Source organism: Lissotriton helveticus, chromosome 12, assembly GCF_964261635.1.
Source record: "Lissotriton helveticus chromosome 12, aLisHel1.1, whole genome shotgun sequence".
NCBI lineage: Eukaryota > Metazoa > Chordata > Amphibia > Caudata > Salamandridae > Lissotriton > Lissotriton helveticus.
In genome coordinates, this window is record NC_136073.1 from 463,333,744 (window position 1) to 463,359,646 (window position 25,903).

Consider the following 25,903-nt stretch of genomic DNA (forward strand, 5'->3'; position numbering starts at 1 on the left):
TGGAGGCCGTCGCCTCCTGCCATTCGGAGTCCTCGAAGTCCCCCACATCTTGAGACCATTTTCCTCTAAGTGACACGTTTGGGTCAGGCAAATTATTTACAAATTTTCGGTAGGTGAGGGAAGTCGCCCGCCTCTGCATGTGCTCTGTCAGTAGTCTGTCCTCCAGGGGGGTTGCCTCCGGAACCTCAGAGTTGGGTGGTAGGATCGCCTGCAGCGCATGCTTTATCTGCATATACTTAAAGAGTTCGATAGGTGCCCTCTATTTATTAAGTATCCTGAGAATATACCAAATTTCCTTGCCTCGTCTTCAATTTCGGTCAGTGCTTGTGCTGGCTCTGGAGTGACAATCGCTACATCATCTGCATAGGCAAATAATTTGTAATCTTTCCCATGCAGTGTGACAGGTCTAATCCTACAATTCGCTGTTAACCTTCTCAGATAGGGGTCCAAATAGATGGCAAACAGTAACGGTGAAGCTGGGCACCCCTGTCTTGTCCCCCTCCCAATCTGCACCGCTTTTGAAAAGGATTTGTTTATTCTTATCCTAGCTGTAGGTTGTCTGTATAAAGCCTGGATTGCTGTCATAAATCCCTTACCTATTCCTGCCCACTCCATCGCTTTCCATAGGTAGGCCCAGGAGACCCTGTCAAAGGCCTTCTCGGCATCTAAAAAGATTGCTGCAACTGGGTCTCCCAAGGCCTCTGCTGCATCCAGGACAGTGATCAATTGTCTGGTATGTTGGGTAGTCCCTTTACCAGGTATGAACCCATGTTGTTCCGGATACTTAATAAATAGAGGGAAAACACAGATAGTGCAGAATAAGTATTCCACCTTTAGCGATATTAGAGTAGTTCAAGAAGCAACATACTTGGGAGTTAAGGTGACGGCCGATTTAGGGAAGCTGGTGGAAATAAACATGGGGCCATTATTAGGGAAAGTTAGGAGAAATTTGGAGAGGGTCAATAATTTACACCTGACTTTAATGGGGCGTATTAACTTTATCAAAATGGTCACATTCCCCAAATTTCTATATTTCTTTAGGGCGTTTCCTTTACTGTTTGATGGGATATGGTTTAATAAAATAGAAGCAACACTGAACAGGTTAATATGGGCACAAGGAAAGACACGAAGAGCATACAGATTTCTGACACTACCACGGGAAAAGGGAGGTTGGGGGGCACCAGATTTCAGATTTTATTATTGGGCTGCAGTATTGCAGTACTCTAAAGCGCTACTAGGTGGTGGTTCTTTCCACGAGGAAGGGATAGGTATAGAGAATACTTATAAAGCATTATTAGGAGAAAGGGCTGAGAATGCCCTGGTTAATACAGTAGAGTTTACATATTTCAAACATACTAGATTTAAAACTTTGGAGGCAGTATATAAAATTTGGAGGGTTATTATGAAGAGAGTAGGGCTAGGTAGATTTAACAGATATCTGAGGCTATACCTAAATGACGATTTACCAACAGAAATTTTTTGGGATAACACAATGAAAACCTGGAATGACAAAGGGGTTAAGAAAATAGGCGATTTGATGGATGGGGAAGGGGGTTTTTTGTTATTCCAAGATATCCAACATAGATTTGAAATACCCGGAAATAATTTCTTTAAATACCTACAAATAAGAAGTTACTTTCATCTAAAACAGGGGGGGCCAGCTGGTATGTTAAGTTGTAGGATTATGGAATATTTAGGGAGCGGGCTAAGGTGTTCAATCAGACAATTGTATATAGAATTACAGGAGTATAAAACCGATGATAGGGAGAAATTTAGTAAGAAATGGATTGAGCAAGTTGGGGCTCACCCGGAAGCTTTGCAAGTCTCCTTAGACTTTGGAAGATCCATACTATGTTCTGCTACACTGCAAACACAACATTATAAGACTATTTTCTCGCTATATCACACACCAGCCAGAATAGCACAATGGGGGGGCAACACTGGTATAACTTGTCCACGCTGTGACTCATCAAATGCTAATATTACGCACATGTTCTGTCAGTGCCCTCAGTTATGCACACTAAAAATTGCAATAGAGGAGTTCTTGGAGAAATCTTTAAGAACAAAGGTGAAATTCACAGACGAGCTGATAATATTAGGAATTAGCATAGGCGATAACAACAACTATCCCGAATTTGTATTTTTAGCCACAGCAGTTTACAGACTGATTATTGCAAAAGCCTGGAAAGATAAATCTGCACCATTATTTCGTATCTGGATGGCAAGGTTACTGCATATATATAATTTGGAGAAAGCCATTTATGATAGGAAAGGCAAAAGGGCAAGAATATTGGGGAGAAAGATATGGCGTCCTATAGAAGAGTGGAAGAATAGCAAGACATGAATTGGGTTTTTTTTCTTATTTTTTCAGGAATACTTTAGGTTATGAATTATTTTGTTGTATTTCTTTAGATCTCATTTTTCGTTCATGGCTTTGATTGTATGATAATATATATGACTGTATAATTGTAAGAAAATTCTGTACTGTATATACTGTAATGTAATCTACGGAAAAAATGGGAGAAAATAAAAAATAAATTAAAAAAAAAAAAAAGAGTTTGATAGGTGCTAGCTCATATTGTGTTTGGAGACGTTCAAATGTCATTACCTCCCCTTTGTACCACATGTCGCCCACAGTGGATATAGGGCATAACCCTTTTGAATGATTTGAAAGACCCATTTGTCTGCCATCATGGATCTCCAGCCAAACAGGAAACATTGTTTCCTGCCATCTACCAGTCAGGCATGGGTTCTCGGCAGTTAAACAAACAGCGTGAAAGCAGCTGCAGCAGGAGAGAAAGAGTTGAAGGAATGTGGTCCCTGCTGAGTTGCACAAATTCTGCACACAACATGTCCATGGCCTTGAACAGAGTGGGTCAGCTGCTAAACCAGACTTGGATTTGATGTGGTCTATATTCTAGCCCCCTAGAATAGCCTCTGAATTTTCAACTGATAGGGAAATTCTTTTGCAGGCATAGATAAGTCAGGGGATTGCACAATGGTGCAGCTGTCTTTCAATCGTTCCAGTGCAGAATCAGCCCTCTATCAAAAAACCCTGGTGCCATCAAACAACATCTCCTAGAGAGTTGCAAACATGCAACCAGAAAATCTTGTTGACCTCATCCAGGCATGCATTCTAAGCATGATGATAGTGCCAATGGTTCTAGCAGTACAGCAAGACATGTCCAGTGCTGTCTGGAGAACAAACCTTGCAGCATTCTAGCCATGTTGAACAGTCTGGGCTAACGAGACCCTGAGATCTTCTGGGACAGTCTAGTAAGTAAACAGCATTACTAGATTATAAGTGTTAGACTGGGCAAAAATACATCAGTTCCTTTTTACTTTCTTGGATTGTCCGGAACGGAACCCAGGTTAACCGTAGAGGGTTAGATGATCATGCTCTCTGGTATTTCATTAGAAAGTCCAGAGCACAAGGGGTAGCTCTAGGTCACCAAGCTAAGGCTCAGCTGACTGCCAGACAAACATGGCTCAGGCCACACAGCCATGCCAGCATCAGTAAGGGATTTCTTAAATGGTAGTCATTGCTCAGGTGAAGTAGACCCTGGTTGGAGGATTTCAGTCAGCCCATATGATTTGGTATCAATGATGGGTAATTGTAGTTCTGGTGAATCAGATGCCCTTCAAAACACCACTGTAAACAAGCTACTTTCCCCTTATGGTGAATTTAGCTCAGTTTTAGGGGATGTATCTTGCCAACCGGCGTTTGGTAAGTCCAGATATAGCACATCATCAGTATAGTGAGAAGAAAGTAATCTTTCCCCTTCAATTTCATCATTTGTTCTTTTGAGGGACATAGGGCACCTCTTGAACTAGGATGAGTCAGAGCCAAAGAATGCATGGAGTCTCTGCTGAGAACGGTGTTCCATTGACCTTTCGTGTCAGAGTCAGAATTAATAATAACTGTTTGCACTTCTGTGATCACATTACATGACATCAGTTGTGATCAGGCCGACAGACTCCATGATTGGCGTCCGGACTAGATCTTCTAGTGGCATCATTGGTGCTGTTCGTGAAGGAACCAGCATGTACCTACGTCCATGAGTTTGTGACCAACATTCCCTTCCTGCTGTCTTGGCATGGCTTAAATACTGAGGTTTTCGCTGGGAATATTGTTGTGTAGCATATTATGAAAGAATTTGGAAATTGTTGGAAGACCAACAACAGACCGAAACTTCAGATTTGCGTTGAAGGTCGTAGAAAGAAAGGATCTGACATCACCCCCGGAATGGTGCTTATAAAATGATTGACTCCGTCACTTTTCGGGATGTACAGTCATTGCAGAGCCATATGGCACCAACTGATGTTTGGGAGCACTGCTGAATAATTCTTCACATTCAGAGTGGATATTCTAAAGGTAAGGTTTCTGCAGTGACAAGTACCCATCAGACTTACCATGCACAGATATTGATCAATGGTTAAAAAAAGAGAAAGAAGTTCTTAGTAGTGCACCCTTTTTTCCTAGGACCACAAAGATAAAGTCTCTTCTGCATTTAAAACAACGGGTTGATATGCTTTTCGACAGATATGCAACATGGCTAATAATGTTATCTGCTTGTACTACGTCAGTCTTTAGGTAAATATCAATAGGTACCTCTATAGTAAGGTACAGGGTCACATGCTGGGCCAATAAAATGCACAGAACATCTTAGAATAAAATAGATTGATCAGTTTCTCATTAGCTTTTATTTAAAAAAATGCTTACTTCTAAGCAGCACAACTTAATTCAGAAAACAAAAAGACCTCAAGATGACTAGGACTTCATTGAACTGAGCCAAGTCACTAAACCACCAGTCCTCAACAGCTTTGAAAATTAGATATTAAAAGGTTAATAGAATGTGCACAAGTAAAGATACAAAATGTAAAACTGAAAATGTTAAAACAGTCTGTAAACGTGAAGGAATTTAAAAATGGAGTCTAAAAATTAATTTGGTATCCTCAGATTGATTTGTGGGAGCAGTGCACTAAATACAGTATAGTGTAGACAATAGCTGCACTTGATTGAATTTACAAAAGCACCAACAGTTCCATTAAAGTTTTGATGTTTTTATATTTGTCTATAAATTATACAAAATATGTCATACTTGGAGGTATTTTTTTGATGAATGCTTGTTCCTGTATTTTTATTTCATGTTTTACGGTTCAAATCATCTACATTGCTTAGCTCAGGACCCCCTGCTTCAAGTAATGACTCAGTGGGGGACCACAGATTCTAATAATGATTCATTGGGGTCCCTAGATTCCAGTAATGATTATACAGGGGGTCCACATAAGTCAAAAGGCTAAGAATCACTGCACAAAACTAGTCTTAAAATGCAGAACTATACAGCTATAAAATAGTTTAGTCATTAATACAGTGAGTATCTGTTTTTTTTTACCTTCACCATCAATTGAGCAACAGATCAACTGAGTGTGTCCATCCATTCTGTAATCTCCTTCCACCACTCCAGCAACCGAAGAATTGAAATTGTCTTTAAATATTACCTCACCAGTTCGGTCGCTTCGAGCATCAATCTAAATAAACAAATATTACCAAAGGGGCAGTGTAAATTAATAGAGGGTAACAGAATATCCAGGCATTCAAAACCCTGACTGGCAATTAATGCAAACAGGTTAAATGTTTTAAAAAACACACAACGGGACTACAGACAATTTTAACATACATCAATTTGAACAAAAGTAACCAAAGAAAATGGGGCAGAAAGGTTTGGTGACAACGGAAACATCATTGCTCTATAGGAAATATTATTTTGGAGGCTTATCCCTTTTTTGGTTAGGTGGCTTGAAATTCAACAGACAATATTTACTTGAATAATAACTGTTTTTCTTGCCAGATTGGACTAGTGTTATGATCATAATTGTATCTGGTTTTAGAAAACAATATAACATAACTTGTATTTTTGTGTAGTGTGCGTTTGCTCAAGGGTATCTTGGTGGTGAATAACAGATGTTTATTGTTACCCAACTCAATGACACTCCTTTTATTGACCTCAGAAAGATGAAAGGCCGAGCGTAACCTCCAGGATTTAAACCTGTGGCCATGAGATCGAACACAGACCCCTACAGTGGACGCATTAGTTCACTAAGCCACCAGACCACGGCACAACTGTACCAAACATATGACTGTTTCTAAATCAAAACATTATGGCTGTTGCCATTATTTATATCAGGCCCTCCCCTGACACATCCCAGTGAACATTCATGCTTCCACCACCACCCACAGTGGAAAAGGCTGTCGCAGGGAGGATGTTCCCTATACCAAGTGCATTCTGTCTGCCTAGAAATTCAATTCACAGATGCGGATTCCATGATTCAAGATGTAATTTGTAGATGAAATGTTTTGTGCACCTTAGTGACTTTACGTTATACTGTTAATGTATTTCTTATGTGCACTCAGAGTTTCACAGTCCTTTATGTGACTCATAAAAGCAGAAGCCGAAAGAGCCAATAAAAACCATAACAGCGAAGACTATATGAACGAAGGAACATGAAAAACAGAATATATTTCTGAAAAATAATAGTTTTTTTGAGCTTCCTAAAATGGGCTCGGTTTCATTCAGCTGGCATCTTATATGGTAAGGTATTCCAAAACATTGGAGGCAGCTATGGGAAGGAATGACTGCCTAAGTTCATACTTCTGGCTTAGAGAATCATGAGTAAGAGATGGCTCGACAGCACTAGCTGGATAGGTCAGTATAGAATTAATTTGGTGGGGGGGCGTGGCTTACGCGCCGGCGGGTGATGGCGCTTCTCCCGTGAGCTCCGGACATACGCGGGACTCTTCACTGTACTTCTGCTGTTTTCCCCGCACACGAAGTCTGGCAAACGGCTTCCATACACGGCGGAACATGGTCCCCGTGTCTTACAAACATCAGCGGCGCTCGTAATTGCCGCTTTGCTATCTTTGGCTGCCGTCTCTTCTCCACTTGTCACGGGACGCGAGCGGCCGCCATTTTGAGCCGCCGCGCTCGCGTCCCGTTTTCTGACATTTTCGTCGCCCCAATGGCCCGTCTGCTGCAATGACTGCTCATCCTGGGACAAGGTATGTGCCAAGGTATGCACCTCCTGCTACCATCACGTTTTTCTGACTTTTACCGCCAAAGTTCTCCTCAAGACCTCTACTCCTATTCATAATACATCTTGGCGGCCATTTTGAGGTGCTCCTTGCGCAATACCTCATACCTTCCTTTCCTATGATGTTAACCCTTCATGGTACAGTTAATACTTACCTTGGGTCCCATATTTCATGAACGCTTTGCTGTCTCCTTGATACTGTATTCCTGAATGGTGTCTTTGGCTTCGCATGAACCTGATTTTTGCTGCATCTCGACGCATATTGTATAGTTTTGCAGTATTGCTTCTCCACTGCCACATGGTACCTTATACGTGACCTCTTCTTTCCAGTACTTCGTATACCTCGGCGCATAGGGTCTCAACAAAGCGATTGTTGCGGTGTGACTTTCCTTCCTGTGGGCCTCCCAGTTTGCCCCTCTGTTGGCATCATGTCGCAGAACGCAGTCCACGCGAGAGCGTCTGTCACCGGTACCACACCGAAACGCCATAAAAATGACCCTCCATCTCCAATCCGCTCCTCTCAGAACCCTGTGCTGGATTCCATTTTAGAAGAGGTACGTGGCCTCCAACCTTTCATGGTGGCAACCAATGAGAAGCTCAAGCAGATAGAAGACAGATGGGTCGTCATGGAAAATACAGTCCTGCAACTAGAACAACGCATTAGTGACGTTCAGGATCTCTCTACAAAAATTCCTATTCTTGAAAAGGAGATACAGCTGTTGAAACTTCACACAGAGGACCTTGAAAATCGTAACAGGCGGAATAACCTCCGTATTTATGGTGTTCCGGAGTCCCTTGGGGAGGGTGATATGGTGTCCTTCATCCGCAAATTCCTCTACGAACTTTTGGAACTCCAACCTGAATCTACTCCCCTAAATATACAGCGTGCTCATCGTTTGGGACGTCCAACATCTAACCCGGCCAAACCCAGAGGCATTATCCTACTTTTCCTGGAATTCACTGAATTGATGACTGTTCTTAAAGCTGCAAGAGCGAAACGTCGCCTTATTTGGTCGGGCCACAACATCTTCATAGCCCAGGATTTATCGAATGCCACGAATGCACGCCGCAAGGAGTTCCTTAATCTGCGTCCACGTATGAGGGAATTAAGCATTCAATATGGAATTCTTCATCCTTGTCTCTGCAGAATAACGCACAATGGTCGTTCCCGTACCTTTGAGGATCCGCAGAAGCTTCGAGAGTATCTACAAACCGTCTCTACTTCCACGATGGACACTAATGACTGAAAATAACTCTTTTCTACATTCTGCCCTCACATTTCATCTGTCATGACGACTGTTGTGGCCTTGTCTAGATCTCTTTCGTGTCATTTTTTACTATGACTTCTCTTCCTCTTGATTGTATCCTATCTATATTCCCGCGTTGTCCTCGCTCTGTGGGGTGGGCGCCCGCGTTGGCGTCTCCATGCTCCTACTTTCTAAACATTCTCTTTTTTCTCAGATCTGGCGTCTTTGCCTTGATCTGTTTCTTATCTTTTTCCTTCTTTTTCTTTCCTTTCTTTTTCTTCTTCTTTTCACAGGCCATTCATGTTTATCCCTCGCTCATTTATGTTCCGTTTTCTTCTTTGTGTTACTTATTTCCTTTCTTATTGATAAATCCAGTATTCCTCATTGTTCCTCCTCGCTCTTCCCAATGACCGTGATGCTTCCTTGTCTATTGTTTCTCTAGATTTACCCGATTAATATTGCCTTTGTTTCTACTTCGTATTTGACTATCATTTTTAACATGTTTGTCTCCATTGTCTCTCCTTATAGCTCCTTACCTGCAGTGTTTTGGACCCAGTTGTTACCCTCCTCCCTTGCCTTCCGTCATGTGTAACTTTGTAACGTGGAATGTTCGTGGTCTCGGCAACCCTGTTAAACGTCAAAAGGTATTGTCCCATTTATCCAAGTTAAATGCTCAGGTTGCTTTTCTCCAAGAAACGCATTGTACAGATGTCGAATCGTTGAAACTTAAGAGGGCATGGGTGGGTCAAGTTGTATTTTCTCCTGCTATTGATAAAAAAGGTGGTGTTGCTATATTGTTTCGTAAAGGTTTGGATGTCCAAATTCTATCATCTCAATCGGATGTTGAAGGTCGTTGGGTTATGTCAAAAGTGACTATACAAAACAAAACTATGGTGCTCCTCAATATTTATGGTCCTGTCCGACCAGACCCTAAATTTTGGACTGATGTCAAAATCCTCATTTCCTCCATTGACTGCCCTAACATTGTCTTGGCGGGCGACCTTAACCAATGGTTAGACCCCTTTTCAGATAGACTATCCTCCTCCAAATTCCAACCTGATAAGACACACAAGTCCTTCCAATCAGCCATTGCTTCACGTCCCCTCTTCGATGTGTGGAAAACATGTAATCCAAACTTACTCGACTATACATTCTACTCCAATGTTCACCACACCAGATCCAGAATTGATTATATTCTAGTCAGCAAATCCCTTCTCCCTGCGATTCAGACATCTGAAATTGGTTCTATTTTTCTTTCGGATCATGCACCTGTTTATGCCACTTTTGACCTGGCCCAAACCTCCTCCTCTTTCAATCGTTGGAAATTTAATACTTTCCTTCTCTCCGATTCTGTATTTCTGTCTAAAGTTAAAGATTTCATTTCTGAATACTTCTCCCTCAATTTACCCCAAGACACGTCAGTTTCAAATAATTGGGATGCTTTTAAAGCGGCTTTACGAGGTTTCACAATCTCTTATGTATCCAGGAAAAAGAAACTCAATCGTGAAAAATACACCACCCAACTTTCCAACATTAAAACCCTAGAACATTCTTACTTCTCGTCCAAGAATCCTGACGTCCTCCTCCAACTTATCAAAGCTAAATCTGAACTCAATCAAATTGCCACAGTTGAAGCTTGCAACACCCTCTTGAAGGTTAAATCTAAATTTCATGGGGGTCAGAATAAAGCGGGGAAAATGCTAGCAAACTATCTCAAAATTAAATCTGAACGAAAATCAATTGGCTCTATTCTCAATGAAGTAACCAATACAACGGTTTCCTCTGATGAGGATATTGCACAAGTCTTTCATAACTACTATAAACTCCTGTATACTGATGATACGCACCCTGATGATGATGACCTCTCCCGTTTCTTCAAAGACCTTCCTCCTCCCCATCTCTCCCTACCGAATTCCATCACCTAGAGTCTGACATTACACCTCAGGAAATTCTCAAGGCAATTACCTCCCTCAAGAAAGCGAAAGCCCCTGGTCCAGATTGTCTACCAATTGAATTTTACGCCAACATGCATTCTATTTTTGTCCCCCATCTTTTACAACTTTTTAACTCCTTTATTGCAAATGCTAAAGCATCTGGCTCATTTTTGGACGCCCTAATAATCATAATCCCCAAACCTGACAAAGACCACTCCCTGTGTAAAAACTACCGTCCCATCTCCCTTATTAATTATGATTGTAAAATTTTTGCTAACATTTTAGCGGCCCGCCTCGACTCCCTTATTCCTCTACTAATCTCAACCGATCAAGTTGGCTTTGTGAAAGGTAGACTTGCAGCTGACAATGCCCGTGTTTTCGCCAATATTATTTCCCACAGTAAACGATTCAAAGCCCCTCTAGCTGCCCTATCCCTAGACGCTGAGAAAGCGTTTGACCGAATTAATTGGAAATTCATGTTTAAAGCATTACAATGGTTTGGGTTTGGTCCCCACTTCATTTCCTTAGTTAAACTACTATATTCTGCTCCCCGTGCTAGTGTTTTTGTTAATAATCAATTCTCAAAATTTTTCCCCTTATCCAGAGGGACAAGACAAGGCTGTCCTCTTTCCCCTTTACTCTTTATTCTTTGTCTTGAACCCTTTCTCATGAAAATCCGCTCCAACCCCCTAATTCAGGGGTTCAAACAGTCCTCGATTGAGACAAAAATTTCGGCTTATGCCGATGATGTCCTGGTCTACATGGCTAATCCTGTTTCTTCCCTTCCTCCATTTTTGGAAGAAGTCCGCTTATACTCCTCTGTTTCTGGTTATAAGCTTAATCTCTCTAAAACGGAGGTCCTACCCCTCAACTCATCCTGTTACCAATACATGTTTGCATCGACTGAGTTTGCATGGTGTCCATCCAAGATCAAATACCTGGGTATTTGGTTCTCCTCTACCTTGCGTGACACACTCAAACTGACCTTTACCTCCCTTACTCAAAAGATTCAATCGCTCCTTCAATTGTGGTCTCCTCTTTTCCTTTCCTGGTGGGGTCGTTTAGACACCATCAAAATGATGATTTCCCCACATATTTTATACACTGTATCCATGCTCCCTGTGAAAATCCCTAAGTTGTTTTTCAATCGGCTGAACTCCATCTGCTCCAAATTTCTGTGGAATAATAAAACACCTCGTATTGCCTTACATAAACTTACACGCCCAAAATCTGAAGGTGGGGTCCGCTTTCCTGATTTCCAATCGTACCATTCTGCCTTTTTAATAAAACAAGCCTTCTCATTGGCGTTCGATTTCAATGATACCCCTCTACCCAGATGGATTGCTGTCGAAAGGTCCTTGTTAAAGGATTTTTCTTTCCAACAATCCCTTTTCATGTCAAATTGTTCATTTTTGACTATACACCCTGTTCTGAAATACTCACATACTCTAATGCACAATATATTCTCGAAAGACTCGTCCCCCCTACAAACTTTTCTTTCCTCTAGCGTATGGTATAACAAATATCTTAAGTACAAGGGTAAATCTTTCTATTTCAAGTATTGGAAAGAAAAGGATATTATATTTGTGTACCAATTTTTTTCTGAATCATCCATTATTCCATTTGATGTACTGCAAACTATGTTTGATTTACCTGCACATTTTCGCAAAGAATTTGACATTATTACTTCTGCCATTCTCTCTCACCTATCTACCCTTCCTACTTTTGATATCCTTCCTTCCCTTACTCCTTCCACTCCTTTATATCCTATGTTTACTCAACAAATACCCAAAGCTGCTCTAATTTATAAACTGTTATTAGAGAATGTTGGCATTAGGCCTAAAACTGTTACTGAAATTGTTTGGGAAACTGATTTATCTTTCTCGTTACCTGTTGATGTTTGGGATCGCTTATGGTCTAAACTGTTTAAGACTTCGATTTCAGCTCGTATTACTCAGTCACTTTTTTTTCTTTACCATAGAGCTCTTATTACCCCCGTAAGCATAACAAAATTCTCCCCTTCCTCCTCACCCCTTTGTTGGTCATGTTCCTCTCACTCAGGCACTCTCAAACACCTCTTATTTGATTGCCCATCAGTTCTTACTTTTTGGAACGCAGTTTGGAAATATTGCATGCGTATTTTTCATTTCTCTGAACCATTTTCATCGTTGCATATTTTTTTAGGTTCCCTATCAGATGCTCTGGACTTACATTCGTATAACGCTAAATTGTTTGATCTTCTCATTGCAACTGCTTTCAAAGTAATTTTGTCTTGCTGGAAGGATAACTCTAAATTGTCTGTGCATACATGGTGGAATTTTGTATGTGATTGTTGGAAACCGGCTATTTCTGGTAGGCTAAGGCTTATGCCAAAGCCAGGCAGAAACCACCATTCCAGTCAGGGCAAGGAAGTCACACGCCAAGATAACCCCTGCTCACCCTCTAGGTAGCATGGCGCGAGCAGTCTAGGCTAAACTCGGAGGCGATGTGTAAAGCATTTGCGTCAGCGCACAACAGCAACAACATACTAGGTACACCACAAAAGAGACTCCACACAAGGTTATATTAAAATAACTTTTGTATTGTCAAAACATATCAGATAGAAATCACGCATGTACATTGTGCCAACTGGCACGGCAATATTCACAAGGGATTATTTACAAGACGGGGCCACATGGGCCACTGTCTGAATCAACACTTTGCAGATATAGAAATACTTGTCAGAAATTAGAATAAAAGTATATAAACTTCACTGTAACACAAAGCAACAGTTATAGATCGCACCCAGTAACTACTGGGAACAGGTAAGTACCACCTACGCAACCCTACACTCCTTGGGAGATTGTCACGCAGGGGACCAGGACCTCACTAGGACCACCTGTACTAAAAGAACAACCCCCTAAGTATCACACAGCATTTAGGGGTCTAAGAAAAGAACACATTACCCATGATGCAATAACCTACATTCAGAGGAGTAATAAAGAGAAACACAGGATGCCTAAAGCATTCAGAGGTGTTATGAATAAAGCACATGATGCAATAAAATACATTCAGGGGTGCAGCGCAAGAAGACACATGATGACTAAACATTCAGAGGTGCAGCGCAGGAAAAGTAAGACACATTATGCATAAACCTACACGTTCAGAGGTGTCAAGAGTAGAGCAATAGCGCAAGAATCACATGATGTCTAAAAACATTCAGAGGTGTAAGATCAAGGTGCGTAATCATACTAGATGCATTACATTTCCTAGCACCACATCACAATGCGCAAAACTCACATTAGGCAGATACTATCACATGAGCCACTACCTGTGGCAGTCCCTAGGCCCACTGGCCTTGTTGGGGCTCAGACGCCCTGAGTCTCAGTGTCAGGGTGCGCTGCCATGCAGCGCCAGTCTCAAAGTATAAAAAGCCTAAACGTGGCAGCTGCCCACGAAGTGCTGGGCAACTGTGCACCAGAAGCTGTGGCAGGGCTATCAGTAGCCCCTAGAACAAATCTGCGCCACCTGAGCCACACAGGCTCTAAGACAAACACTGCGCACGTTGGGGCCACACAGGCCCTGGCCAACACTGGTCGAACGTGGGAGCCACAGCCACACTGGCTCTAAAGCAACATGCCCCCTGGAGCCTCCCTGGACTCTCCAAGCGTTGGGGCGACCCACTGTCAACTGGGGCCGCCCTTGAAGCCCTCGTCGCGGTGGAGTCCCCCACGGGGAACTCTAACTTCTCCAAATGCCCCCAGAGCCCCTCCGGGCTCTGTGCACGTTGGGGCGACCCACTGCCAACCGGGGCCGCCCAGGAAGCCTTCACGGCTTCCTACTGGCACTAGGCGCGAGCTCGCGCCACTGCGGGGGGGGGGCGGACACCGACAACGTGTCCCGGCGCCCCTCCTCTCTTCTGCCCCCGCGTTGGAGCCTTGCAGAGCTCAACACAAAGACTGGCCCCTCGAGCCTTCCCAGGCTCTACACACCGTTGGAGCGGCCCGCTGCCATACGGGGCCGCTCTGACGAAGGGGGACCTCCCAGGCACAGCCCCACTCGGCCCGCCCTCAGCCCAGACTCACCGGGGCTCACGGGGCGGCTCCTCCGTCTTCCTGGGGCAGGCGCCGACAATGCGCCTCGGGCCCCCAGGCTCTCCCCTCTCGGCATCGGCCGCCATCTCCCTCGCGCCTTCCTCCTCTTCCTCCCGCCTCACAGGCTGCGGGGCGGGACTTCCGGCCGGCCGCGCAGGGATTGGCCGGCCGGCCAGGTACTTCCGGGTCGCCGCGGGCAGCGCGGCGGCCCTCGCTAGGCAGGCAGGCGGGCAGCAATCGCGAGGTGGGCACTCGTAAATCACATAAACAACTGGGCAAATCCAAGTCGGAAAAATAAGCGGAGTGGGCTCCCGCGCCGATCCGCCGCCGGCCTCCAGCAGCAACGCGCTTCCAAGCGCTATAGAGGCACACAAAGCGCTCCAGCACTAGAAGTGCAACCAAAGCGCCATGGGCAGGAAATAAAGCGCTCTGAGCGCTATGAAGGACAAGTCCAGCGCTCCCAGCGCTGGAAGGCAATAAAGCGCTCTCTCAGCGCTAGATGCAGATGAAGCGCTCCCTCAGCGCTACCGGGACAAGTCCAGCCAAGTCCTTCAGGGGGATGCAGCAAAGTCCCTCCAGGGTAAAGCAAAGTCTCCCATCCTTCCAGGACAGGCAGAGGGGTCCCCCAGAGGTCCAGGCATCCAGGGGCTGGGCAGCGCCCGCCCCTGGTAGATTCCAGTCCGAAGTAAGAACAAGACAAGAACATTTTGGAAGGGGCAGAGCCCCTTCTTATACACAGAAAAAGCTTTGAAGCCTTTGAAGCTTTCGTGCAAGGCGAGCCCTAAGCTCTGGGAGTATCTGGTTTCCCTCTCCTGTCAGCCTCAGGTCAGAGGTGACAGGGGGCCATCGGGAGGGAGAGTCATCCAGGGTGGGCCGACAGACACAGCCTGGCACCACCAGAGCTCTTTCCACTCCTCCCTAACAGCAGATGGGGGGCCTTTCATCTACGGCTTGACTCAGACCCCCTCCTCCAGACAGTCCATCTACCAACAGGCCCAGGCATGCCTGGGCCAGGCCGATCAGCCAATCACGTGCTAGCAGACTCACTACACAATTATGCCAACTTCTAAAAGTGGCGCTTCTGGACTAGATACAGCCATGCCGCATATACCATTCTGCAGCATTCATTCTCACGAGTTCATACATATCAAACTCGACCCTGCACTCCCCATGCATCAGGAATCTACCATGGGCATACATATTCCCCATTCATTCCTATGGGAGGGCAGGTCACTCACCATCCATACACAGAAAGCACACGCACTTTACACTGTACCACAGTGAAAAAGTGCGCAGAGGCCTAAAAATCACCAACCCAGGTTCCCAAAACAGGCTAGGAAAAAGCAAAAAGTCACGGGGTAAACCTGCCCAAAGGACCGGGTCCAACACATCCCCCTTCCAGCCAAAACGCAGGGTAGACCAATCACTACACTGATGGTCTTCAATGCTTTGGGCGACAAAACCACGGAGACGGGCCTGCAGGGCAGGGCCACCTTACAGTTTTTCGCCACTCGGAACCCACAGGGATTTCCCTCACAAAAGCTCTCTGACACAACTAGGATACCCCACTGGTACACACTAGTCATCCACAGCCAGGACCAGGCCCTAGGCCATCCAAAGATCACAGGTCCTAACCAATCCACAGAGTGGGGGCAGAAGCCCCTGGCACACAATAGCCAATCTCCACTCTCTCTCTCAGGGTAGCTACACTACCACTGATCCTACAACCTAGGGACCACACCCTCAGGCTGACTAGAGGTCACGGCAAGAATGCCCGATTTTACCTCTACTCCACCAATGTTAGAACTGGGGGTCTCTAGTTGGCAGAGGTAAGTACCTTAGACCAAGTAGAGATCCTTGCTTCCAGTCAGGGTGAAGGAATAACCCTCACAGGGAAGCACTCACCAGAACACAACTCTCCTACCAGATCAGGACCTCACTCCGTCACTGGTCTACCACCTGGAAACGATTCCACTTCTGAGGTACAAAGCACACAGCACAGTCCCTCCTCAAGCAGGTGGGGGGACACAGCACACAGCAAAGTCCCCTTTCCTCTACCTTAGTGGAAACAACAAACTGCAGGCGGGCCCCAGAACACACAGCAAGGGCAGCCCCCTCGGTCTCTTCAGCTGATTCACTTTGGTAGAGTTCCTCTTGACCTAGAAGTTTCCTAATCTACCAACCTAGGATTTAAACCCTCAAGTTGCACCGGGGTCAGAAGTACACCGTCCTTCTGCACCCCCTTCCAGTTCCACGATTACAGGCACAGTATGCCTCAGGCTAGACAGAGCACACGCCAGCGGCGTATCAGCGACACACTCCCCTCCAGTACTCCCTATCACAGGGTGACTCTCAGTATGTTCCCGGCTAGACAGAGCACACGCCAGCGGCGTATCAGCAACACACTTTCCTCCCACCGGGGTCAGAAGTAAGGACACCGTCCCTCTGCACCCCCCTCCAGAGTTCTGCACCCTCCCACCTGGGAGCGGTACCCCTGGAAGCCAACAACCGGTCAGGACACTGATTACCGATGCCCTTCCCTCCAGGTCAGGCTGAACCTGAACCTGGCCTCCCCCCTCCTCGGGGAACGACCTCCAGAGGCCCCAAAAAATGGTCAAGCACTCTAGACGGTCAAATGCTCAGCGAGCCAGGACTTCTGCACCCTCCACTTAGGAGCGGTACTGCCCAACACTAGGACCGCCGGAGTTCTGATTACAGACACTCCCCGTCCTCTAGACACAGGAAGATCCTCCTCAAATGACCTGTAAGTACAGCCTAGGCCCCTGACCTGGCGCTCCCTTAGGGAACCCTCCAGGCCCTGAGACAAGGTTTCGGGCTAACGTGGGACACACCGTCCCACACTCACTCCACCTCCACTGAGACAGGACGTGAGCCCCTACACCCCTATCATCCTAATGGGACATAGCTGGGCTACACATGAACCTCTTCACCTACACAGGATCATCAGATACACAAGCCACTACTTTTAGAATCACTTTCTAATGTCTCTGCACGACATCCAGCACACCGCCAGACATCCACCTTCTTGTCCAATGCCTCTGCAGGATCTCCTGCACACCACCAGAGGTACACCTCACGTGCAAGCTCCTTAAAAAAAAACTCACACCAACTCCTCCAGTTCAAGACACCACTCATCCACACACTCCCCCTCCAGACTGGTGAGACAGTTCCTCACTGCCTCTAACTCTCAACCTGTCACTCTCTTACTGAGCACCAGGCACCATACTCTGGGAACTGGGAATGGGACTTCACGCACTGGACACCTTTAAGCTGCCACCACTGGATCCTACCATACTGGGGAACCCAGACACACACACTACACTCAGGGAATAACCACCCTCCTGAGCAAGCAGTTTCTCCTCCACCCTCCCTCTCTTCCATTTACCCACACAGGGACAGGAATAGGGATTGGACACTGGACCCAGCAAGGGATTCCTAACCTATGGGAACCTCCCCTATCTACTGGCGTCCCGCCCTGTCATTTTCTCTCATCTGCCACTAAACATAAAGCGCAGGAACACCATCTGAAAATGACACTTTTGAGGAAAAATAAAATCAAAAACAATAATCCCAAATATGTGACTATCTGAAAAACGCAGAGTTTTTGTAATGTAGCCAGTTGTCGCTATGGCACTGGGCAAATGCAAGTCCAAATCCGCACCGCTGACCCACCAATGTTGGAAACCGGCTATTTCTGGTAGGCTAAGGCTTATGCCAAAGCCAGGCAGAAACCACCATTCCAGTCAGGGCAAGGAAGTCACACGCCAAGATAACCCCTGCTCACCCTCTAGGTAGCATGGCGCGAGCAGTCTAGGCTAAACTCGGAGGCGATGTGTAAAGCATTTGCGTCAGCGCACAACAGCAACAACATACTAGGTACACCACAAAAGAGACTCCACACAAGGTTATATTAAAATAACTTTTGTATTGTCAAAACATATCAGATAGAAATCACGCATGTACATTGTGCCAACTGGCACGGCAATATTCACAAGGGATTATTTACAAGACGGGGCCACATGGGCCACTGTCTGAATCAACACTTTGCAGATATAGAAATACTTGTCAGAAATTAGAATAAAAGTATATAAACTTCACTGTAACACAAAGCAACAGTTATAGATCGCACCCAGTAACTACTGGGAACAGGTAAGTACCACCTACGCAACCCTACACTCCTTGGGAGATTGTCACGCAGGGGACCAGGACCTCACTAGGACCACCTGTACTAAAAGAACAACCCCCTAAGTATCACACAGCATTTAGGGGTCTAAGAAAAGAACACATTACCCATGATGCAATAACCTACATTCAGAGGAGTAATAAAGAGAAACACAGGATGCCTAAAGCATTCAGAGGTGTTATGAATAAAGCACATGATGCAATAAAATACATTCAGGGGTGCAGCGCAAAAAGACACATGATGACTAAACATTCAGAGGTGCAGCGCAGGAAAAGTAAGACACATTATGCATAAACCTACACGTTCAGAGGTGTCAAGAGTAGAGCAATAGCGCAAGAATCACATGATGTCTAAAAACATTCAGAGGTGTAAGATCAAGGTGCGTAATCATACTAGATGCATTACATTTCCTAGCACCACATCACAATGCGCAAAACTCACATTAGGCAGATACTATCACATGAGCCACTACCTGTGGCAGTCCCTAGGCCCACTGGCCTTGTTGGGGCTCAGACGCCCTGAGTCTCAGTGTCAGGGTGCGCTGCCATGCAGCGCCAGTCTCAAAGTATAAAAAGCCTAAACGTGGCAGCTGCCCACGAAGTGCTGGGCAACTGTGCACCAGAAGCTGTGGCAGGGCTATCAGTAGCCCCTAGAACAAATCTGCGCCACCTGAGCCACACAGGCTCTAAGACAAACACTGCGCACGTTGGGGCCACACAGGCCCTGGCCAACACTGGTCGAACGTGGGAGCCACAGCCACACTGGCTCTAAAGCAACATGCCCCCTGGAGCCTCCCTGGACTCTCCAAGCGTTGGGGCGACCCACTGTCAACTGGGGCCGCCCTTGAAGCCCTCGTCGCGGTGGAGTCCCCCACGGGGAACTCTAACTTCTCCAAATGCCCCCAGAGCCCCTCCGGGCTCTGTGCACGTTGGGGCGACCCACTGCCAACCGGGGCCGCCCAGGAAGCCTTCACGGCTTCCTACTGGCACTAGGCGCGAGCTCGCGCCACTGCGGGGGGGGGGCGGACACCGACAACGTGTCCCGGCGCCCCTCCTCTCTTCTGCCCCCGCGTTGGAGCCTTGCAGAGCTCAACACAAAGACTGGCCCCTCGAGCCTTCCCAGGCTCTACACACCGTTGGAGCGGCCCGCTGCCATACGGGGCCGCTCTGACGAAGGGGGACCTCCCAGGCACAGCCCCACTCGGCCCGCCCTCAGCCCAGACTCACCGGGGCTCACGGGGCGGCTCCTCCGTCTTCCTGGGGCAGGCGCCGACAATGCGCCTCGGGCCCCCAGGCTCTCCCCTCTCGGCATCGGCCGCCATCTCCCTCGCGCCTTCCTCCTCTTCCTCCCGCCTCACAGGCTGCGGGGCGGGACTTCCGGCCGGCCGCGCAGGGATTGGCCGGCCGGCCAGGTACTTCCGGGTCGCCGCGGGCAGCGCGGCGGCCCTCGCTAGGCAGGCAGGCGGGCAGCAATCGCGAGGTGGGCACTCGTAAATCACATAAACAACTGGGCAAATCCAAGTCGGAAAAATAAGCGGAGTGGGCTCCCGCGCCGATCCGCCGCCGGCCTCCAGCAGCAACGCGCTTCCAAGCGCTATAGAGGCACACAAAGCGCTCCAGCACTAGAAGTGCAACCAAAGCGCCATGGGCAGGAAATAAAGCGCTCTGAGCGCTATGAAGGACAAGTCCAGCGCTCCCAGCGCTGGAAGGCAATAAAGCGCTCTCTCAGCGCTAGATGCAGATGAAGCGCTCCCTCAGCGCTACCGGGACAAGTCCAGCCAAGTCCTTCAGGGGGATGCAGCAAAGTCCCTCCAGGGTAAAGCAAAGTCCCCCATCCTTCCAGGACAGGCAGAGGGGTCCCCCAGAGGTCCAGGCATCCAGGGGCTGGGCAGCGCCCGCCCCTGGTAGATTCCAGTCCGAAGTAAGAACAAGACAAGAACATTTTGGAAGGGGCAGAGCCCCTTCTTATACACAGAAAAAGCTTTGAAGCCTTTGAAGCTTTCGTGCAAGGCGAGCCCTAAGCTCTGGGAGTATCTGGTTTCCCTCTCCTGTCAGCCTCAGGTCAGAGGTGACAGGGGGCCATCGGGAGGGAGAGTCATCCAGGGTGGGCCGACAGACACAGCCTGGCACCACCAGAGCTCTTTCCACTCCTCCCTAACAGCAGATGGGGGGCCTTTCATCTACGGCTTGACTCAGACCCCCTCCTCCAGACAGTCCATCTACCAACAGGCCCAGGCATGCCTGGGCCAGGCCGATCAGCCAATCACGTGCTAGCAGACTCACTACACAATTATGCCAACTTCTAAAAGTGGCGCTTCTGGACTAGATACAGCCATGCCGCATATACCATTCTGCAGCATTCATTCTCACGAGTTCATACATATCAAACTCGACCCTGCACTCCCCATGCATCAGGAATCTACCATGGGCATACATATTCCCCATTCATTCCTATGGGAGGGCAGGTCACTCACCATCCATACACAGAAAGCACACGCACTTTACACTGTACCACAGTGAAAAAGTGCGCAGAGGCCTAAAAATCACCAACCCAGGTTCCCAAAACAGGCTAGGAAAAAGCAAAAAGTCACGGGGTAAACCTGCCCAAAGGACCGGGTCCAACACATCCCCCTTCCAGCCAAAACGCAGGGTAGACCAATCACTACACTGATGGTCTTCAATGCTTTGGGCGACAAAACCACGGAGACGGGCCTGCAGGGCAGGGCCACCTTACAGTTTTTCGCCACTCGGAACCCACAGGGATTTCCCTCACAAAAGCTCTCTGACACAACTAGGATACCCCACTGGTACACACTAGTCATCCACAGCCAGGACCAGGCCCTAGGCCATCCAAAGATCACAGGTCCTAACCAATCCACAGAGTGGGGGCAGAAGCCCCTGGCACACAATAGCCAATCTCCACTCTCTCTCTCAGGGTAGCTACACTACCACTGATCCTACAACCTAGGGACCACACCCTCAGGCTGACTAGAGGTCACGGCAAGAATGCCCGATTTTACCTCTACTCCACCAATGTTAGAACTGGGGGTCTCTAGTTGGCAGAGGTAAGTACCTTAGACCAAGTAGAGATCCTTGCTTCCAGTCAGGGTGAAGGAATAACCCTCACAGGGAAGCACTCACCAGAACACAACTCTCCTACCAGATCAGGACCTCACTCCGTCACTGGTCTACCACCTGGAAACGATTCCACTTCTGAGGTACAAAGCACACAGCACAGTCCCTCCTCAAGCAGGTGGGGGGACACAGCACACAGCAAAGTCCCCTTTCCTCTACCTTAGTGGAAACAACAAACTGCAGGCGGGCCCCAGAACACACAGCAAGGGCAGCCCCCTCGGTCTCTTCAGCTGATTCACTTTGGTAGAGTTCCTCTTGACCTAGAAGTTTCCTAATCTACCAACCTAGGATTTAAACCCTCAAGTTGCACCGGGGTCAGAAGTACACCGTCCTTCTGCACCCCCTTCCAGTTCCACGATTACAGGCACAGTATGCCTCAGGCTAGACAGAGCACACGCCAGCGGCGTATCAGCGACACACTCCCCTCCAGTACTCCCTATCACAGGGTGACTCTCAGTATGTTCCCGGCTAGACAGAGCACACGCCAGCGGCGTATCAGCAACACACTTTCCTCCCACCGGGGTCAGAAGTAAGGACACCGTCCCTCTGCACCCCCCTCCAGAGTTCTGCACCCTCCCACCTGGGAGCGGTACCCCTGGAAGCCAACAACCGGTCAGGACACTGATTACCGATGCCCTTCCCTCCAGGTCAGGCTGAACCTGAACCTGGCCTCCCCCCTCCTCGGGGAACGACCTCCAGAGGCCCCAAAAAATGGTCAAGCACTCTAGACGGTCAAATGCTCAGCGAGCCAGGACTTCTGCACCCTCCACTTAGGAGCGGTACTGCCCAACACTAGGACCGCCGGAGTTCTGATTACAGACACTCCCCGTCCTCTAGACACAGGAAGATCCTCCTCAAATGACCTGTAAGTACAGCCTAGGCCCCTGACCTGGCGCTCCCTTAGGGAACCCTCCAGGCCCTGAGACAAGGTTTCGGGCTAACGTGGGACACACCGTCCCACACTCACTCCACCTCCACTGAGACAGGACGTGAGCCCCTACACCCCTATCATCCTAATGGGACATAGCTGGGCTACACATGAACCTCTTCACCTACACAGGATCATCAGATACACAAGCCACTACTTTTAGAATCACTTTCTAATGTCTCTGCACGACATCCAGCACACCGCCAGACATCCACCTTCTTGTCCAATGCCTCTGCAGGATCTCCTGCACACCACCAGAGGTACACCTCACGTGCAAGCTCCTTAAAAAAAAACTCACACCAACTCCTCCAGTTCAAGACACCACTCATCCACACACTCCCCCTCCAGACTGGTGAGACAGTTCCTCACTGCCTCTAACTCTCAACCTGTCACTCTCTTACTGAGCACCAGGCACCATACTCTGGGAACTGGGAATGGGACTTCACGCACTGGACACCTTTAAGCTGCCACCACTGGATCCTACCATACTGGGGAACCCAGACACACACACTACACTCAGGGAATAACCACCCTCCTGAGCAAGCAGTTTCTCCTCCACCCTCCCTCTCTTCCATTTACCCACACAGGGACAGGAATAGGGATTGGACACTGGACCCAGCAAGGGATTCCTAACCTATGGGAACCTCCCCTATCTACTGGCGTCCCGCCCTGTCATTTTCTCTCATCTGCCACTAAACATAAAGCGCAGGAACACCATCTGAAAATGACACTTTTGAGGAAAAATAAAATCAAAAACAATAATCCCAAATATGTGACTATCTGAAAAACGCAGAGTTTTTGTAATGTAGCCAGTTGTCGCTATGGCACTGGGCAAATGCAAGTCCAAATCCGCACCGCTGACCCACCAATGTTGGAAACCGGCTATTTCTGGTAGGCTAAGGCTTATGCCAAAGCCAGGCAGAAACCACCATTCCAGTCAGGGCAAGGAAGTCACACGCCAAGATAACCCCTGCTCACCCTCTAGGTAGCATGGCGCGAGCAGTCTAGGCTAAACTCGGAGGCGATGTGTAAAGCATTTGCGTCAGCGCACAACAGCAACAACATACTAGGTACACCACAAAAGAGACTCCACACAAGGTTATATTAAAATAACTTTTGTATTGTCAAAACATATCAGATAGAAATCACGCATGTACATTGTGCCAACTGGCACGGCAATATTCACAAGGGATTATTTACAAGACGGGGCCACATGGGCCACTGTCTGAATCAACACTTTGCAGATATAGAAATACTTGTCAGAAATTAGAATAAAAGTATATAAACTTCACTGTAACACAAAGCAACAGTTATAGATCGCACCCAGTAACTACTGGGAACAAGTAAGTACCACCTACGCAACCCTACACTCCTTAGGAGATTGTCACGCAGGGGACCAGGACCTCACTAGGACCACCTGTACTAAAAGAACAACCCCCTAAGTATCACACAGCATTTAGGGGTCTAAGAAAAGAACACATTACCCATGATGCAATAACCTACATTCAGAGGAGTAATAAAGAGAAACACAGGATGCCTAAAGCATTCAGAGGTGTTATGAATAAAGCACATGATGCAATAAAATACATTCAGGGGTGCAGCGCAAAAAGACACATGATGACTAAACATTCAGAGGTGCAGCGCAGGAAAAGTAAGACACATTATGCATAAACCTACACGTTCAGAGGTGTCAAGAGTAGAGCAATAGCGCAAGAATCACATGATGTCTAAAAACATTCAGAGGTGTAAGATCAAGGTGCGTAATCATACTAGATGCATTACATTTCCTAGCACCACATCACAATGCGCAAAACTCACATTAGGCAGATACTATCACATGAGCCACTACCTGTGGCAGTCCCTAGGCCCACTGGCCTTGTTGGGGCTCAGACGCCCTGAGTCTCAGTGTCAGGGTGCGCTGCCATGCAGCGCCAGTCTCAAAGTATAAAAAGCCTAAACGTGGCAGCTGCCCACGAAGTGCTGGGCAACTGTGCACCAGAAGCTGTGGCAGGGCTATCAGTAGCCCCTAGAACAAATCTGCGCCACCTGAGCCACACAGGCTCTAAGACAAACACTGCGCACGTTGGGGCCACACAGGCCCTGGCCAACACTGGTCGAACGTGGGAGCCACAGCCACACTGGCTCTAAAGCAACATGCCCCCTGGAGCCTCCCTGGACTCTCCAAGCGTTGGGGCGACCCACTGTCAACTGGGGCCGCCCTTGAAGCCCTCGTCGCGGTGGAGTCCCCCACGGGGAACTCTAACTTCTCCAAATGCCCCCAGAGCCCCTCCGGGCTCTGTGCACGTTGGGGCGACCCACTGCCAACCGGGGCCGCCCAGGAAGCCTTCACGGCTTCCTACTGGCACTAGGCGCGAGCTCGCGCCACTGCGGGGGGGGGGCGGACACCGACAACGTGTCCCGGCGCCCCTCCTCTCTTCTGCCCCCGCGTTGGAGCCTTGCAGAGCTCAACACAAAGACTGGCCCCTCGAGCCTTCCCAGGCTCTACACACCGTTGGAGCGGCCCGGGGCCGCTCTGACGAAGGGGGACCTCCCAGGCACAGCCCCACTCGGCCCGCCCTCAGCCCAGACTCACCGGGGCTCACGGGGCGGCTCCTCCGTCTTCCTGGGGCAGGCGCCGACAATGCGCCTCGGGCCCCCAGGCTCTCCCCTCTCGGCATCGGCCGCCATCTCCCTCGCGCCTTCCTCCTCTTCCTCCCGCCTCACAGGCTGCGGGGCGGGACTTCCGGCCGGCCGCGCAGGGATTGGCCGGCCGGCCAGGTACTTCCGGGTCGCCGCGGGCAGCGCGGCGGCCCTCGCTAGGCAGGCAGGCGGGCAGCAATCGCGAGGTGGGCACTCGTAAATCACATAAACAACTGGGCAAATCCAAGTCGGAAAAATAAGCGGAGTGGGCTCCCGCGCCGATCCGCCGCCGGCCTCCAGCAGCAACGCGCTTCCAAGCGCTATAGAGGCACACAAAGCGCTCCAGCACTAGAAGTGCAACCAAAGCGCCATGGGCAGGAAATAAAGCGCTCTCAGCGCTATGAAGGACAAGTCCAGCGCTCCCAGCGCTGGAAGGCAATAAAGCGCTCTCTCAGCGCTAGATGCAGATGAAGCGCTCCCTCAGCGCTACCGGGACAAGTCCAGCCAAGTCCTTCAGGGGGATGCAGCAAAGTCCCTCCAGGGTAAAGCAAAGTCCCCCATCCTTCCAGGACAGGCAGAGGGGTCCCCCAGAGGTCCAGGCATCCAGGGGCTGGGCAGCGCCCGCCCCTGGTAGATTCCAGTCCGAAGTAA

General features: G+C 48.2%; 1 protein-coding gene across 1 annotated transcript in view; it reads right to left on the reverse strand.

The window, feature by feature from the left end:
* Nucleotides 1–25,903, reverse strand: part of BBS2 (Bardet-Biedl syndrome 2) — a 353,876-nt gene that overhangs the window by 176,533 nt on the left and 151,440 nt on the right. The window contains exon 11 of the mRNA XM_078670690.1: nucleotides 5,397–5,532. Coding sequence (XP_078526816.1) covers nucleotides 5,397–5,532 — 136 coding nt within the window. The remainder of the gene's footprint in view (nucleotides 1–5,396; nucleotides 5,533–25,903) is intronic.